Source organism: Colossoma macropomum, unplaced genomic scaffold, assembly GCF_904425465.1.
Source record: "Colossoma macropomum unplaced genomic scaffold, Colossoma_macropomum, whole genome shotgun sequence".
NCBI classification, from domain to species: domain Eukaryota; kingdom Metazoa; phylum Chordata; class Actinopteri; order Characiformes; family Serrasalmidae; genus Colossoma; species Colossoma macropomum.
Genome location: NW_023494802.1, coordinates 13,263,545 through 13,279,866, shown reverse-complemented (window position 1 = coordinate 13,279,866; position 16,322 = coordinate 13,263,545). Strand labels below are relative to the sequence as shown.

Here is a 16,322-nt window from a genome sequence, read left to right as displayed (position 1 = left end):
CCCTCTGTGTTTCTGCTGTCGCAGTGTCAGGGGGAGGTCCCAGCTCTGTGTCCATCTCTGAGGAGACAGCGGTCAGCATGCTGGTCAGTTGGGTTCCACCTAACGCACATGTGCTGCAGTACCGCATATCATACACACCTTTAACTGGAGGAGAGGCACGAGAGAACACAGTGAGTGCCTTCTGGGAAAGGATGAAAATCTGCACATCTCATTAAGTAGAAAACATGTTTTTTAGGGTCTTCTTTCCATTTTCATTTAATTACAGTGCTTTTAAATCTGAATGACTGCTGTGTACAGCCTATGAATGTACAAGCCTACATGTGTCTGCTTGAACATAATACCGCACTGCATGCAGGCTCACTGCTAAATAATATATAAATCTTGCAGAGGATTTTGTGTTGCATCTTGGGTAATGTAGTCTTGGGCATGACTTGGCTTGTAGGTGTCGTTGCCAGGCAGTGAACGTCGTGTTCTGCTGCAGTCTCTGCTGCCTGACACTCGCTACAGTGTGCTGGTTACTGCTGAGTACCGCAACAGAGAGGGAGGCAGTGCCTCAGCACAGGGCAAAACCAGTGAGTCTGTCTCTCTCTCTCTCTCTCTCTCCCTCTCACTTACATGCACACACAGCTTTTAGCGATAGGACAGAATGAAAATTTACTGTCATATCAGTGACCTTAATTACCACAGTTTTTATTATTATTATTATTTTATTGTCAAAAATATACAGTACATTTCTAACACCAAAAAATGAACTACAGTTTAAGTAAATATGAAATTATTAAGGATGTAAAGATATCAGTACATTATCAGAATATCAGAAACATAACCTTCTAAACAGTGTCTTAAAATTTAAAACTCTATTGCTGGTTACTCTCGGTTTCTTCCGAGGTGTTTTCTTTTGCTGTTCTTTCATGAAAACCACTGTCACTGTTCAAAACTAGGCATATGCGTGCATCTTATCGGACTTACGCGGTGAGGAGGGGTGGGGTTTATGCTATATGCACACTTACATTCAAACAACTGGGCATTTTTTTCCTGAAGTCACCTATAAATTCCAGAGGTTCGTTTGTTAGAGGTCTGGCATGTTTTAACACATTAAATATTGAAAATCAAGTAACATCTTGACTTCAGAATAAAACATCATATCAAACCCGAAAATATGTGTATCTATACATAATATACTGTTTAAAAGAACTGTGTGACCATAGTTAGCAATGTAGGGTCTTTTATTAAAAAAAGTCAATTACAGATTACTTCTCTCAACTATAATGGGATATAATTATTTTACTTCCTGGAAAAACTCTTTACTTATACTTTACACTCTAAAACAATCACAATAAACATCATTTAAAATGCTGTTTACTGTCCCTGCTTTTGAACAAGACACAGACAGTTATGCTGAATAAGATTATGAACCACTGAAAACTCGCCAGTAGAAACAGTTTAAAAAACAGCTGCCTCTAAATAGAATCCTGGTGAGAAAGAGCTGTTTATGAAAATCAAGTGTGGTCTGTTTAAATGAGGTTGAGGCTCTCTCTTCTTCAGTGTGGAGATCTTTATCTGTCAGGTATAAATTAGCGTGATTAGATGCTTTGACAGATTGCTTGTGGAGTTGACTGCTTCCCGCATTCGTGCTGTGCTGTTCATATTCACAATCAGAATCAGGCAGTCATGCTGTCACACTTCACATGCATGTGCATGTTACGTAAAAGAACAGGCACAGATAACCTACAGTGGGGTCCAAAAGTCTGACCGCTACTTTGCATTCCTCTCTAATTTAATACGAGGTATTTCATTACGAACGGTGTTGTCAGCATAACAGTTTCAGTAAAAAGTAGAATCTTTAAATGATTTCAGGATTTTTGAGTATTTGGTATGTTCCTCTTTTGTTTTAATGACAGTGTGCACTCAATTTGGCATGGACTCCACAGATCTGTGCAAAAGCCTCTGATTAGTAGGTCAAATCTACCTGAGAGTCATCTGAGCATGTGTTTCAATAGAAAGAATATGACCAAAAAAATCTGACCTTTTTTGTACAAAGGCCTTAACGTAGTGTTTTTTACAAATTTGCTTCTGTTTGAATCATAAATTAGAAATAGTGCAGAATTTCAAACATTTCTTCTGCATTTTAATGTTTTCAGATTTTAAGGATTCCAAAACTTTCTGTAGTTTATTTCCAGACTTTCCGGGGTGATCTCAAGCTTTTGGACTTTCTCTGTTGAGGAAATTTATGTTCTAAATTCGCTGTGCATGATTAAAATTGTGTCCTTAGACACATGAGTAAAGCAAGAAACAGATTTTTTATTAGGTCAGTAGCTGTAATGTGTTACACTACTTCATTACGAAAAGTATTCACATTACTGTAAAGTGTTACTTTGTATCGTGTTGCCCTCAACACTGGTGTTTAAACATGTGCATGTTCCGAAGAGAGACTAGCAGTGGGCTGTGTACTTCTACTGTGACTTTTAAAAAGATGGTAATTGTAAACAGTTATCAGAATTGTATGATTATCATTGGGTTTTATACCTCAATATATCATTAAAAATCTGCTACATGTCCCTAATGGGCACGTCTCTGCATTCTCATATACAGTGCACACTTACTCTCACATTCATTCTTACACATGTACACCAAGATATATTCCATCAGCTTGATAGCCCTGTGTCTGTTCTTTCCCTGTAAAACCAGCCAGTCTGCGTGTGAGCAGTGTGAGTGTGGTGCGCTCCGACCACTCCAGTATCTGTGTGTCCTGGAGGCCAGTAATAGCCGTTACAGCTTACCGCATTGTCATCCAGGCCCTCAGAGGTACCAGTACTGTTCTCTACTGTACAACACTGATCCATGCTGCTGTTCCGTTTAGAAACATTACCTGTATTCATTTTATTGGCATTTGTTTCAGGTCTCTTTTGTCTCTTTTTGTGTTAATCTGTTTTTTTCTCAGACAAGCAGATAAAGGAGGAAACCGTGGACTCCAGCAGCAGCAGTCACTGTTTCTCTGAGCTGCAGCCAGAGACAGTGTATCGCATTAGTGTGCACTCCCGCTTGGGGACAGTAGAGAGCGCTGCTGTCACTATTCTCCATCCCACAGGTTAGACCACAAAGCAGGTTTATTTCAGAATCAGAATCAGAAAGCTTTATGGTCAGGTATGCTTACACACACAAGGAAGGTTACAGGAGCTCACAGTGCACAGTATCTGACAAACATTTACATGTAGTAAATAAAATAAAAAAAAATAACATAAAATAAAACATGCATTTCTACTATCACTCACTCATACACACACATGCACACACACACAGTCATACTTGTAAACCTTTTCTGACAGCCACTGCCGTGTTTGCTTATGTATCGAACTAAAGGTACAAGTAACTTCATCAATTTTGAATTGTTATCATTGATTATAATGAATTATATTTAGTAAAGAATGTGCTCACTCTTTGTCCAAAAACTTGTCACCTGCTATTCTCATAAAAATCCAAGAAAGCTTTATGAATTGTTTGTATTGTCTACTGTTCAAATAGTTTTACCTAGTAACTATTTCTAATGTGTTTATACTGTTGGTTCACTTAAAACAAATGATAGATGATCCAACAAGACAATGCGAGACGCCACACAGTTCATTAAGTGAATTTTAGGCTTGGTTTAAACCCACTGGGATCTTGAGGGTCTGGACTGGAAAATGTGTGGCAAGGAAGGATATAATCACTATGAATTGTTTGTGGACTGCAGTGAAAAATATGTGGCAAGAAGAAGACTATAAATTATTTAAAATAAATTTAAGAAAGTATGACATAGCAGTGTGAGGTTTTCTTTAACACTAGAACACTAAAATGAAAGCAAATTAGGAAATTCACACTTCATAGTATAATCAGTTTGTGTTTACCAGCATTTTGTTGTCTCTCTAGTTCTCAACCTCACACTGCTACTTCTCATACTTTACAAAAGTTTTTTAAAATGAAATTGAATGAAAAGGAGTTGCTTCCCACACATTCTTCATTGCTGTCCACAGACCATTCCTTCATTCGTGGTTAGATTCTTGTATAGCCCAACAGGATCTCAATGTGTTTTAAATCATGCCTGAACTTCACTAAAAGCAATGTGTCATTCTGCATTGTCTATTTGGAATATCTGTTATTTATAGTTGTTGGTTTTCCTGCTTTAACTCTATTGAATCCAGCATCTGGTCAGTGATGAAAATTTGACAACAGCCCCTTTAACTCGTTTAAATCTACTTGCAGAGTAGTTGGTGCATGTGCATTTTCACATTGGCCACAGTGAAACCTATGAGCTTGTAGAACCGGTGCTTTCTGTGAGCTGCTGTGTTTTCTGTCACTGTATGAAAGATGCATGAGGCTTCCTTTACTGCTGGATGCACTTTGATTTTTTTCTAAGTGAGCATGCAGCCTCACTCAGAGCACAGTAAGGTTCAGTAAGTGATAATTATTATTTGATTTAGAGTAATGATAAAATGTGACTCATGCGTTTTGTTGTCAAAAAATCTAGTTTGAGAGCACTTCTTTTTGACCACCATTGTAATTCTGAATCTTGCACATATAATTCAATCGAAGAATTGAATGAGATTCTTTCCATCTAACTCTTTCCCAGCCGCAGCACCTGTGAGATTACAGCTTCCTCCACGGCTGCATCCCATACAGAATGAAGGTGAGTATACAATAGTACACGTATGTACTGGAACATGTTTATATGGACACAAGCATGATCTAATGTGCTGTGTTTTCTGTAACAGTATGTCCTGAGATGACCATCAGAAACAATGTGATAAAAGGTAATCAGTTAGTCTCTGAATTTTCCCTTTTACATATTTGATCATTTTGTGAACAAATGGCCTCATTGGCACTGTTCCCAGAGAAACTGTGTGTTTGTACTGCAGGTTTTAATATGATGGAGGCGTTTGGTCTGACTCAGAGAGCTCATTCCACAGTGGAGGGCGTGGCAGCGGAGTCTTTTATCTTCAGCTTTTTACCCAGCTACACCCTCTACAGAGACACACAGCTCACCCAGAGCACACGGTCAGACGCGCACACACATACACACATTTAAAGACACCATCTTCCCTTTACGTCTTGTTAGTATTTCATGGCGAATGGGCCAAATAAACATTAGAGTTGAACCATATTGTAGGGAAAAAGTTATATTGCAATATTTTTGGTTTGCAAAAAGTTTTATTATGTTTGAAAAACAAAAAAAATTGTCAAAAAATTACCCAGATAAGGTAATCCCAAAGGCAGCTAATTATCCCTCTAGCAATGGAAAAGGTGTGTTTAATGGGAGAACGAAAGGGGAATTCCACTGATTTTTTCTTTTTCAAAATTTCCGTATAACTAAATTGTTGTCATTTTGAATGCTATAATATGAAATGCTCCATTCTAGAAAAACTTGCCGAGTCAAAATTGTTCACAGTGGGGGTGAAATAAAGGTTTAAGAGCATTAAATTCCTCTAAAGGTTATTCACAGACAGTTATTAAATGAAATGGTTAATATGCTACCTGAAGCCTGAGGCAGTGCTTTACAATAGCTTGGAACAAGGTTTTGGCCTAAACCAGATTTATTTTTAATTAATTAATTAATGTTGGACAGGTACATGCAGTAATGTTTTACCATCATAAACATTACATAGAAAAACTCAGAGGAGACTATAATTGGTTATTCAGGACAGTAAATAAAATGGCTAAATAAAATGGCTATACTTATGTTGTAGACATTGAGACCACTGATTCTTATCATAACCACTGTAAGTTATATTTAAGAGTCAGTAAGTTTGTCCACAGTTAACCATTTCATATCAAACTCTAAATAACCTTATTTACATCTCAACAACTGAATTATGCAGAAAATTTGAAAAATCATTGGAGGTCTTTATTAAGGCATTAGTTCAGTATTCTTATTAGGGTTGTACGATATGGACAAAATACCATTTTGCAATTGTATCGCTATGTACTTGATACCCTTAAGAAGCAAAAAAAGAGTTTTTTATGATGTATTATTTATTGTAAATATCTAAATGTAATGTATTTCTAAACCTAACCTTCACTTCACTTTGCAGATTCATCCACCCTGCCGGCTTTGCTCCGGAGCATACCATCAGCATGATGTTCCGCCTGCTGCAGGACTCTCCCACAGAACCTTTCGCCCTCTGGCAGCTCACTGACAATGATTTCCAGCCCAAGATGGGGGTGGTGCTGGACCGTGAGTACAGGGCTGTTTTGGGGGAGCATGAGCAAATTCTTTTTTATTAGTTTATTAGTATTAGTTATCCTAATAACTACATTAAAATATCCTTTAATGGGGACTGGTGACCTGAAAGTGCTTCAAAACTCATTTAATCATAAAGACCGGCTCATATTGTCCGACAAGGCAATAGTATTTTAATAACATTGTAGATGGTGGTTTTAAAGAATGGCTATAAATAAGAGTTCACATGAGAAAACAGCCTTGGATAAGTTGAAAGCCTTGGATCAAGGCTTAGATTTGTATAGGGATCCATTTTAGCATCTCTTCCTTATTTACACCACTCTGTAAATAAACAAAAACTTTTAAATTGTTGTAGTTTTGTGGATATTTTGGCTAATTTGTTGCACATGTCGCTGATGTAGTTTTATTTGGCTTTCAGCTGAGAGGAAAGTGTTGCTGTACTTCAGTCTGGACTACAGAGGAGAGGTACAGGAGCTGACCTTCGACCAGCCCCAAGTCCACACACTCTTCTATGGCAGCTTCCACAAGGTGAGTGAGTGAGTGAGTGAGTGAGTGAGTGAGAAAGTGAGTGAGAGAGAAAGTGAGTGAGTGAGAGAGTGAGTGAGTACTATCTGCAGTAGCAGAATACCTGTGATAAAGGTGATAAAGACGTAGTTTGTTAGGAAAAGAGACATTAGGATTATATGCACCATAAACTGGGAAATGGATGTGATTATGGGTGTAGCAATTTTAATATAGTATTGTGTCTTTCGTGAAAATCACTGTAACTTTTAAAACATAAGATTCCAGAAAACTAGGTTGCATATATATTGTGTTATTTATAGCTCACTTGTCATATAAGGTCACTATTATGTGTAAATACATGGTACTTTGTGATCTTTTGTTTTTAATAAGATTTGTATTTTTCTGTGGTGTCCAAGCGGTGCGACTATCTACACGCTGACCCTGTCATTGGGAGGTTATGAGTTCAATCACTGGTGATGCCACAACCACAACAATCTGTGACTTAGAGTCCAGCAGAGCATAAATGGCCTCACGTCTTACTGTGTGGGAAATATCGGCTTATTGCAGTGCTAGCTAACATTGATGTCTGTTAGCTGGCGTAATACGTTTGGCGTGCTGAGCTGTCTAGTAACTTGTTAGAATGAGTATGAAAAGATGCTGTGGTTGGCTAGTATGTGCTTCCTCAAGGTCACTGGACAGCTCAACGTGTTTCGAGGAGAACGCTTCACCCTCCTAGCTTGGTAGCATTGTGTGATGGGGGAAGACATATCCAGCGGATGGGAATTGAATATAAGTGAATTGGGAAGAAAATTGAGGAAAAAAAGTTGTGTTACATCAGAAGAGCTCTGTAAAATCCTGAATTTTTACTCCTAAATAATGAAAATTTAATCAAATTTCGACCCCTGAATTAAGAATTGTATTAAACGTGAAAATATGTGTATTGTTGCACCTATAAAATTGATCATTACGCACTGTTCTGGGACATTTTCTGAAATTCTGTTTAATGTGATTGGCAGATTCACCTGTCTGTTAGTCAGGTGAGTGTGTCCCTGTCTGTGGACTGTCAGCGAGTTGGAGAGAGACCTGCTCGTCCTCTCGGAGCGCTACCTACTGACGGCTTTGAGATGCTGGGCAAACTAGTGAGGACTCGCGGGCCCCGAAGTGGATCTGCTGCTGTGAGTATGATATACTGCATGAAACAATGTGAATCATGCCTATTAACTTTGTGAGGTTAAGAGATACTGTTGTTTTGCTATACGTTTGATTTGTGTTGCATAATTAGTTTTAGATGTAATTACATAATTATCGGATTTATTATGTAGTTATGTAATGAGATACATTCACATTCAATTCTGTATCAACTCTTTTGAATCTGCAGCTTTTTACTTGTTACCACGTAAACAAAAACGTTAAGTCGCTGGAATAGCAGGAGAAAAAAAAGCCCACTGAGACGAAACACAGTCAAAATGACCACTGTGGCCTTTCAAGGTAGAAATACTCAGATAAGGCAGGTAGGCTACTAAATAACTGCTGCCAAAATAATGTAGGACTAGTGCTGGAAAAGAGATCCAGCTCAAAGAGACAAAACACTGTCTATATATGTAATATTGATCTCATAATGTCAGATTAAAATCTTTTTTTTTTGGTCAGAATAATCACATTTTAAAAAACATAAAGCAGTCAAAACGACCATTCTTGGCCTTTCTAGTGTTAAACACAGCATACGAAGAGGGTTTCATGGTATATACTTTAGGGGGGACCCAGGAGGATTAAACTTTAAGTACACAAATTAATTCCTCATAGTGGCAGTTGGTGCTACAGTGGTTTCTGCATGGTAGGTCAAAAACAGTTCCTCTTATCTTCTTATCCACAGTTCCAGCTACAGTCTTTTGAGATCGTGTGTAACACCACCTGGGCTTCAGAGGACACCTGCTGTGACCTGCCCGCTCAGGTGAGAGACCACCCACATGCTTAATGAATCTTTCCATAAGTATGTGGTTGAAATAGTGCAGACAAATATGCGGATGATGCAATGATACACTGAACTATGGCCGCACACGAAAGAGGAAGGTTCGTTTTATGATATGTTAGTTATGTACAGAGATCTTTTTTGTTTTCTACAGAGGGATGAGGAGAGTTGCCCTGCTCCCGCTTACGCATGCACCTGCACCTCCGACATCCCTGGAGCACCTGGAGATGCTGGTCCTCCTGTGAGTCAACAACATATACAACTTTTAATAGGACCTGTTTGATATGAAAATGTTGTTACCAATACCAGTAATTGAGATAATTGGTGGTAATGGTCAATATAATTTTTTTTCTATGGACAAAAATTTAAAAATCTCATAGTTTTAGTCAAACAGTTGTGGAGGAGGGGGTGTAGTCGAGCATCACATGTAAGACGGAGAGCCAGTCACACCGAACCAGCAGGCTGAGTAGCTGGTAAGATTCACCCGGGTGTTGTTTCTGCAAGCCTGGTTCTTCATCCATGTCTTTTCTCAGTAGGTGGCAGAGCTCAGAGAGAGAAGGAGATGAGTGGAGACAGAAAGAAAAAGACTGAAAAGTTCCTGCAAACATGCTCTTTAATTTTGTTAACTGGGTGAAAAGCTGAGTGATTTGTGTTGTTGTCAGAATAAAAAGAAAGCTCTGTGTCTCCACACCCTGCTCGACCACACCTCCTCCTTCACAACAGTTTAACGTGGTATGGTGCAGTATTGCAATCATTTTCACTGTGTATCTGTGGGATTTCTGTCATTCTGCCAGTAAATCTGTGGAACCTTAATAACAGCTGATTTTATCAGTCAAATGATATATCAGTCAGGCTTCTAGTTTCTAATGTTAATTAGATAATAACTACTGTTAATTATGGATTTGTGGCATATTTGTCTGCTCATATTCTGGTTTTACCTCAGGGCAAACCTGGTCCTCGTGGGGAGAAAGGAGAAAAAGGGGAGGAAGGACAGAAGGTGTGCTGTCTCTTTACTCTCTTTTTCAGTCAGCTGTTCTTCTAGGTGCATGTATAGATTAGTTTTGGGCCAAATGTTGCAACAATGGTAGTTCTTCTTGCTCTAATTATACCACAATGTCTGTAGATGTTGAGCTAATGAGTTTACCCATTTTTCTTTCCATCCTCTGTGCCATCCCAGGGTGAAATGGGACCCCCTGGCAAGGGAGGGCCTGAGGGAGGCTTTGGCCCTATGGGGTCTGTCGGCCCCCGTGGAATAGCAGTAATGGGTAAAATGGTATGCACACTTTCTAGCATAGCATGCTTGTACCAGAATACTAACTTATATGGTGATGAATTAAAGTCTCTCTCCATGTTTCTGTAGGGGCCTCCAGGGATACGGGGCGAAAAAGGAGATATTGGACGGCCTGGGAATCAAGTGAGCCTGATGTGTCTTTCATTTGATCAGAAAGATGAGGCATTAAGTGTTTTTAAGATACTTTGCATTATTTCTTTGTGATCACCCCTCTTTATTTTTAAGGGGTTACCAGGACCACCTGGCCCAAAAGGTGAAGAGGGAAAACCAGGACCAAAGGCAAGTCCACTTCATTTAAGAAATAGAGCATTCGGCTTATGCCTGTGACCACATCACAGCGTTGATGTTATTCATAGTATCACAGAACCTCAAATGTTCTGTTCCTTTCAAACAATAGTTTTGAAAAGTAAAGAAAAAGACAAAGCACAGAAGTCCTGTATATTGTTTAGATGTTTTAATATTGGGTGATTTCATCTGCCAACAAGCTACAACAGGCCAACCATGTTGTTACTTAGCAACTGACGGAAGGCTAGTGTTGTAGGGCCAGATTTGATCTCGTAACAAGAACGTCTGGAGACAACAATGAGAAATTTTGTGCTGAATGTGGTTGGGAATGTAGACTTACTATGGTGGGATCAAACTGAGTGTGAAATTTTGAAAACAATCCAGCATCTCCTGAAGACAGAGCACATAATAGGGGGTCTTGGTGCACCCTCTACATTGTCTGGGCACGGTGGATGTAACTAAGTAAGCAGTAACCCTAAAATACTCCAGTTATGTAGATATGAGTCACATATGTAAAGAACACAGTACATGTGGTAGAAATAAACATTAACTTGCAAGTTGTAGTGGTTTGTTTTGCTTTGTTATTAACTGTGTTCTGAATGTTTAAAGAGCACTAAGCGTTCGGGGCGGGTTTTACAGGGTTGTACCCTGTACAGCAGATTTGTTGTAGACAAGTTGTGTCCAAACATGTATTCTCATTATAAGATCTCACCTGGCCCTGTGAGACTAGTGGTAGGCAGAATGATTGAACATAGTTTAAACAAAACACAAAACGACATCAACACTGATAGAGCGTGTTCTCTTAGTCAGAGACCTTCATACTGTCACATGAAAAGAGGTGAATGATAAGCATCACACTTATGATGTATTATGTATCTTCTCTTCGTATCTGTTTCTTTTAGTCCCATACCTTTCATTCTTGCTCTTTCTTGTCCATTTTTCTCACCAGGGGACCAGAGGTGTGGAGGGTAACATTGGACCCCCAGGGACTACTGGACCAAGAGTAAGATATCAGAGTCATAGAGACTGCATTCTTCCAGATTTACACATTAACCATGTTAATATGTTGTCATGCTCTGCATAAATTTCCACCTCTTTATTGTATCTTTTCCTCATAGGGTTTCCAGGGTATGCCTGGTCACCCAGGACCTGTTGGAGAGAGGGGACCACTAGGACCTGTAGGGCCAACAGTGAGTGCAGAGACATCCTGGATTTTATAATGCTGTTAATCACCCAAGTTTTTAGACCTTTTTTTCTCCAGTATTTGGGGTATTAACCTTAGTGTTACGACCCAGTCTAGGGTCAGGCGGTAACAGAGAACGTGGGAGGGCTCTCTCCCCAGACCTGCTGCTAGACCAGACACCGAACACCATTTAAACCAGAAAATGACAGGTTTATTTTCTTCAAAAGCTCAAACAAGCTGGGTTGATGGCTTCAGGGACAAGCATTAACCAAAATAACAAACAAAACAACTTGATTTCAAACTTAACTAAACTAAAAACAAAAGAAACAAAAGACATGTAGGCTACCCTGACTCCCTACCTTAAACAGGAGAAAAGGTGACCAAAACAACATGGCACCTGTCCCCTACTTTCACCCAGCTCTCAAAACATATCAAACAGTCACAGTTGTAATAATAGCAGCAAAGCAAAGCAGACAGAAGTGAAGAGTGCTGGGCTGGTCTGGACAGGTGTTCTTCCAGGTCAGGTCAGAGGGGAGAAATCCCTGAACGTCTCCCAAGATGGTGGCTCGGCGACCTCTTATACCTCTGTGCACCCCCGTCCGGCCAGTCATGTACCTGCACATAAGGGGACACACAACGGGGAAAACACAGAATGCCAGCACAAGGCACACAAAGGGTATATTACGACCAGGGGTGGTAACACTTAGTCTAGACTGTTTTGCTGTCCTACTTATATCAAAATACATAATTACAAAATCAAAATGAATTACATTTACATTTGATTAACATTCTGGTTTGATTCTGACCCTTTTTTTTCAATGTTTCAATGTTAAAACTTTGACAAATACTTGGCAAAAATGAAAAAAAAGTGAATTATCTTTATGCAAAACAAGACTGTATACACAACAATAACCTTAAATCAAATTCAAATTATAATAAAACATATTTTACTTGAAAATGCAAATGTAGTATCAGTTGAAAGAGTCTGCACTACTGACAGAATTGTGTTATATATAAGAGTGTTAATATAAATTTGCTGCATGCTGTTTTTATCACTGGCAGTAACAGCGTTTTTCAAAGGTTAATTATGTGACATTTTCAGACTGGAATAGTTAAAGTCATCATTAATGATGTCTGTTTCTATTGTTAGGGGCTTCCTGGAAGTAAGGGCGAGAGAGGAGAGAAGGTGAGTTAAAAGCGCAGTATTCCTCATGCTGTATGCCAGCTTCATGCAGCACCATTTCTTTTTTGAAGGATACATTTAATTATGTTTTGTGATGCAGTTTAAATGTGCTTTGTTGACAGGGAGAGCCGCAGTCTCTTGCCGTTATTTACCAGCTTGTCACTCAGGCTTGTGAGAAGCTGGTGCACAGTATGTGACAAACCTTTCTCTATTTAAATCTTCTTTGTCCATGTGATGTATTTCACTATTTCCATTGTTGCTGCACTACGACATCACATCTGTATGTTTTTATTGTTTTATACAATACTGTGCAAAAATCAGAGACCACACTTGCTTTCCAGACAAAACAGCCTTTAAGTATAAGATATTCATTTTCTAATGGCAGAAAAAAAAAGAAAACGTATTAAATAGAGAATTATCCATAAACATTAACAACTAAATATATATATATTTTTATATATATATATTTTTTCACAGTGGAAGGATGTGCAGAAACACTCATGGATTCTTTCAGATCTGAAGTGGAGCTAGGTATCTCCAGCTTTGGAGACTCCTGGAAAAAAATACTCCTTTTTTTCATGTGTTTTCCTTTGAATTTCCCCTTCCTCGAGCAAGTGGGTTGTCCTTTATCTGATCTCAATCTCCTCAGATATTTTGTGAAAAATCAACTTGTACTTAATGGCTGTTTTGACGGGAAATAAATGAATGGTGGTCTTTGCATAGTACTGTATATAATCCACACTGCCTGTAGTGCCCCTTTTTTAAAAATAGCGTTTCTTTGAGCCTCTGATATCTGGTCATCAGAGTATTCACCTGTTATAATGCTGTGCTTTAGATGAAGTGCTGAAGATAGACGCTTTCCTGAATGAGATCAGTCGAAAGCCTGTGCCCATCCAGGAGCCGGTTGGGCCTCCAGGAGAGCCCGGAATCCCAGGTGGGAGAGGATCCCCAGGGCCAAGAGGCCCTGAGGGACGACAGGGAGACAGAGGAGAACAAGGCAAACCAGGGTATCCTGGCGAGCAGGGTGAGACTTTTAAGCAGCTTATGGAGATGTATTTGCAATCTTTACTGCACATGGATACTGGCAAGCAAAATTTAAAGCAAGGGTTCAGCCAAAAAAGAAATGTATACTATTTTCCTTCTTCAGAACACATAGTCGATTAGCCATGACCTGTTTGATGTCTGAAGTTTGCTTTTTAGTTTTGTTCTGGACCTTTATTGGTGGCGAGCTGTAACAAATGGAGCTACAACACAACATGGCCAAAAAGTAATAGAAGCTTTAGGCACCTTTTACATTGTGCAAACTGCCTGCTCATTTTGCTTATGTGGTTTCTGAAACTATATGGCATTAATGTTATCTATAAAAATAGACAAAAGCAAAGTTTTGGCTTAAAAAAGCTGCTACTAAGCTGCATGTGATGATTAATGCAGGCAGCTTGCTTCCATTATTGGTTCGTTTTCATTACTTGTTAGGTACATTAGCATTTTAGCACCAGCATAAAACTAAAGAAAACTTCAGATACCAAACTTTGCTGATCGACTACATTTGGTGTAAGGGGAAAACTTAGTAAATTCGATTTTTGGCTGATCTATTGCTTTAAATGTAGCTAAGTTACTAATAATTCAGGCCTAGCGCTGCAACTCATCTCATCCCAGAGATCCTAATTCTGCTCTGTACCTTAAGGACGCAGAGGTTTGCCTGGTGAGAGAGGAGCTCCAGGGATTAATGTTCAGGGACCACAAGGAATGAAGGGTTTTGCAGGTATAGAGTGTTTCTTATATATTTAAATATTTTTATTTTTAAGTTTTAAATTTCTGTATAATTAAACGGTTAAGATGTTAGCAAAGTCGCTCCAAGTGGTTTGATGTAAAATGTCCCATGTTAGAGAAGCTAACAGAGACAAAATTGCTCACAACAGTGGTGATGTGATCCAGATAAAGTATTTAAAAGCTTACAACACAAAATTGTAGTGAATACACTACCTGATGCCTGAGACATTGTTTTATGGTAGTTTTGAGAAGTTTTTTGCCTTAAACCTCTACATTTTAAACTACTCATAGTGGAGATGTACGTACAGGGTGTTGTAAGGCAAAATAGTCCCCAAAGAAAACATATTTTTTCAGATTTAATTCTACTTTACTATTATCAACATTATATAATAAAAGCTCAGAAGACGTGTAGGTTCTTTGGTTATTGTGGGCCATTAATGAAATGGCTATATTTGCGTTGTCATCTCAGCCCCTGGTTTCTGTAACCATCACTCTAAAGAAATGTGAGAAGCACTGTTTCTCTACAGTGCATCATTTCACATCAAAACACTCTTAATGCCTTTCTTCACATCTCAGAAATGTTGACACATCTGTGGAATTGCCTTTTAAGCAACACAGTAGCAAATACAGTGATGATCTAAAATTTTGTGATATCTCATAACCCTTTGTTGTTATGCTGTTATGCAGTTTTGCAAAGTAAAGAAAGAAGTTCAGCAAAGAATCCTTGAACATTGTGTCAAAAAGATGTTTCAATAATGCACATTTCTATCACCAAAAAATATTTCCAGTAGCTTAGGATAAAAGACCATTGTTGTTACTTAGCAACCGACGGTCAGTGGAATGATACAGGTATGGTGAAAAAAAAATGTGTTGTAAACAGCTGAATCTTAGTACAAAGATGATTATAAAATGGTAGAGCGAGCATCGCACTGAACACTCTCTCTACCAGTTAAGATGCTTTTTGGAAATGGGGTCCAGGTTGTGTGGTCAGAACTAATTGTTTTATAATAGTAGTCCACTGTTAGTAACTGCTCACGACACTCTTTGTGCTGTGCCAGGGCTTCCAGGAGAAACCAAGACAGGGATACAAGGCCCTCGAGGTGAGGATGGTAAACCAGGTTTTCCCGGTAATCCGGGGGGTGTGGGTCAGCCAGGTGAGATTGGACCCCCTGGTGTGTGTGACAGTAGTGGCTGCCATCGAGGAGCGCTCCCAGCAGGTGCATATAAACATTTTCTCCTTTGTGCAGTCATTATCAGTTGATGTCCTCCTGTAAATAATGCATTTTCTCCTTATCTTTTAAATGATTTTTTCAGTGGATCCATACTTTGGATACCAGCCTTGATCTGGATAAAAATGAGACAACATCTGAATATTTTCGAGTCCTTGTATTTCTTTAAGAAGAAGCATAGAGGCGCTGTTGGTTGTAGCGGTTAAAAACTGGTTTGGCATGCAAAGGACGTGTTGTACCAAGACCAGTTTTAGACTTCCTCACTGTGTGACACTGCTAATGCAAGCTTCAGACTGAAACCTCTTTACTCTCCAGCTTCTCTTCATGTGACATCTCCAGAAGCCCGAGCCGCCTTTCCAGACATTTTATCCCTGTTTTTCATTTAATGCCTATTTAAACTGTCATTAATCTGGACGTAGCCAGTGCCGTGAATCACTAGAGCAAACTCTTGAGCAGGACTCATTTTGTGCTGCATTGAATTCAGTTTGACACCAAAGAAGGATCCCACATCATTTCAGTTACATTTAATGGAAGATATAGCCATATTTATCATCAGTTTACTAAATAATTTCGCACTGAGAATGTTTTTAGATCTATTTTACCAATGCTGTGGTTTATTTTTTGTATTTATGCACTACAATGTATATGTTTTTAAGAATATGTTGTTGAAGGCATATTATTCCTTCTGCATATT

At 38.9% G+C, this 16,322-nt stretch overlaps 1 protein-coding gene across 2 annotated transcripts in view; it reads left to right on the top strand.

Moving 5' to 3' along the window:
• The window catches only part of LOC118822358 (collagen alpha-1(XIV) chain), a 43,922-nt gene extending 28,081 nt beyond the window's left edge, over positions 1 to 15,841 (top strand). For both annotated transcript variants that reach the window (XM_036591361.1, XM_036591360.1), the window contains 24 exons: positions 25 to 170; positions 443 to 572; positions 2,689 to 2,805; positions 2,942 to 3,088; positions 4,607 to 4,663; positions 4,749 to 4,787; positions 4,893 to 5,031; positions 6,066 to 6,208; positions 6,633 to 6,742; positions 7,735 to 7,893; positions 8,592 to 8,669; positions 8,842 to 8,928; positions 9,631 to 9,684; positions 9,865 to 9,960; positions 10,048 to 10,101; positions 10,204 to 10,257; positions 11,213 to 11,266; positions 11,382 to 11,453; positions 12,597 to 12,632; positions 12,752 to 12,818; positions 13,465 to 13,653; positions 14,314 to 14,391; positions 15,458 to 15,616; positions 15,714 to 15,841. In XM_036591361.1, the coding sequence (XP_036447254.1) occupies positions 25 to 170; positions 443 to 572; positions 2,689 to 2,805; positions 2,942 to 3,088; positions 4,607 to 4,663; positions 4,749 to 4,787; positions 4,893 to 5,031; positions 6,066 to 6,208; positions 6,633 to 6,742; positions 7,735 to 7,893; positions 8,592 to 8,669; positions 8,842 to 8,928; positions 9,631 to 9,684; positions 9,865 to 9,960; positions 10,048 to 10,101; positions 10,204 to 10,257; positions 11,213 to 11,266; positions 11,382 to 11,453; positions 12,597 to 12,632; positions 12,752 to 12,818; positions 13,465 to 13,653; positions 14,314 to 14,391; positions 15,458 to 15,616; positions 15,714 to 15,742 (2,294 nt within the window). In that variant the 3' untranslated portion in view covers positions 15,743 to 15,841. The remainder of the gene's footprint in view (positions 1 to 24; positions 171 to 442; positions 573 to 2,688; positions 2,806 to 2,941; positions 3,089 to 4,606; positions 4,664 to 4,748; positions 4,788 to 4,892; positions 5,032 to 6,065; positions 6,209 to 6,632; positions 6,743 to 7,734; positions 7,894 to 8,591; positions 8,670 to 8,841; positions 8,929 to 9,630; positions 9,685 to 9,864; positions 9,961 to 10,047; positions 10,102 to 10,203; positions 10,258 to 11,212; positions 11,267 to 11,381; positions 11,454 to 12,596; positions 12,633 to 12,751; positions 12,819 to 13,464; positions 13,654 to 14,313; positions 14,392 to 15,457; positions 15,617 to 15,713) is intronic.
• Positions 15,842 to 16,322: the final 481 nt, after the last annotated feature.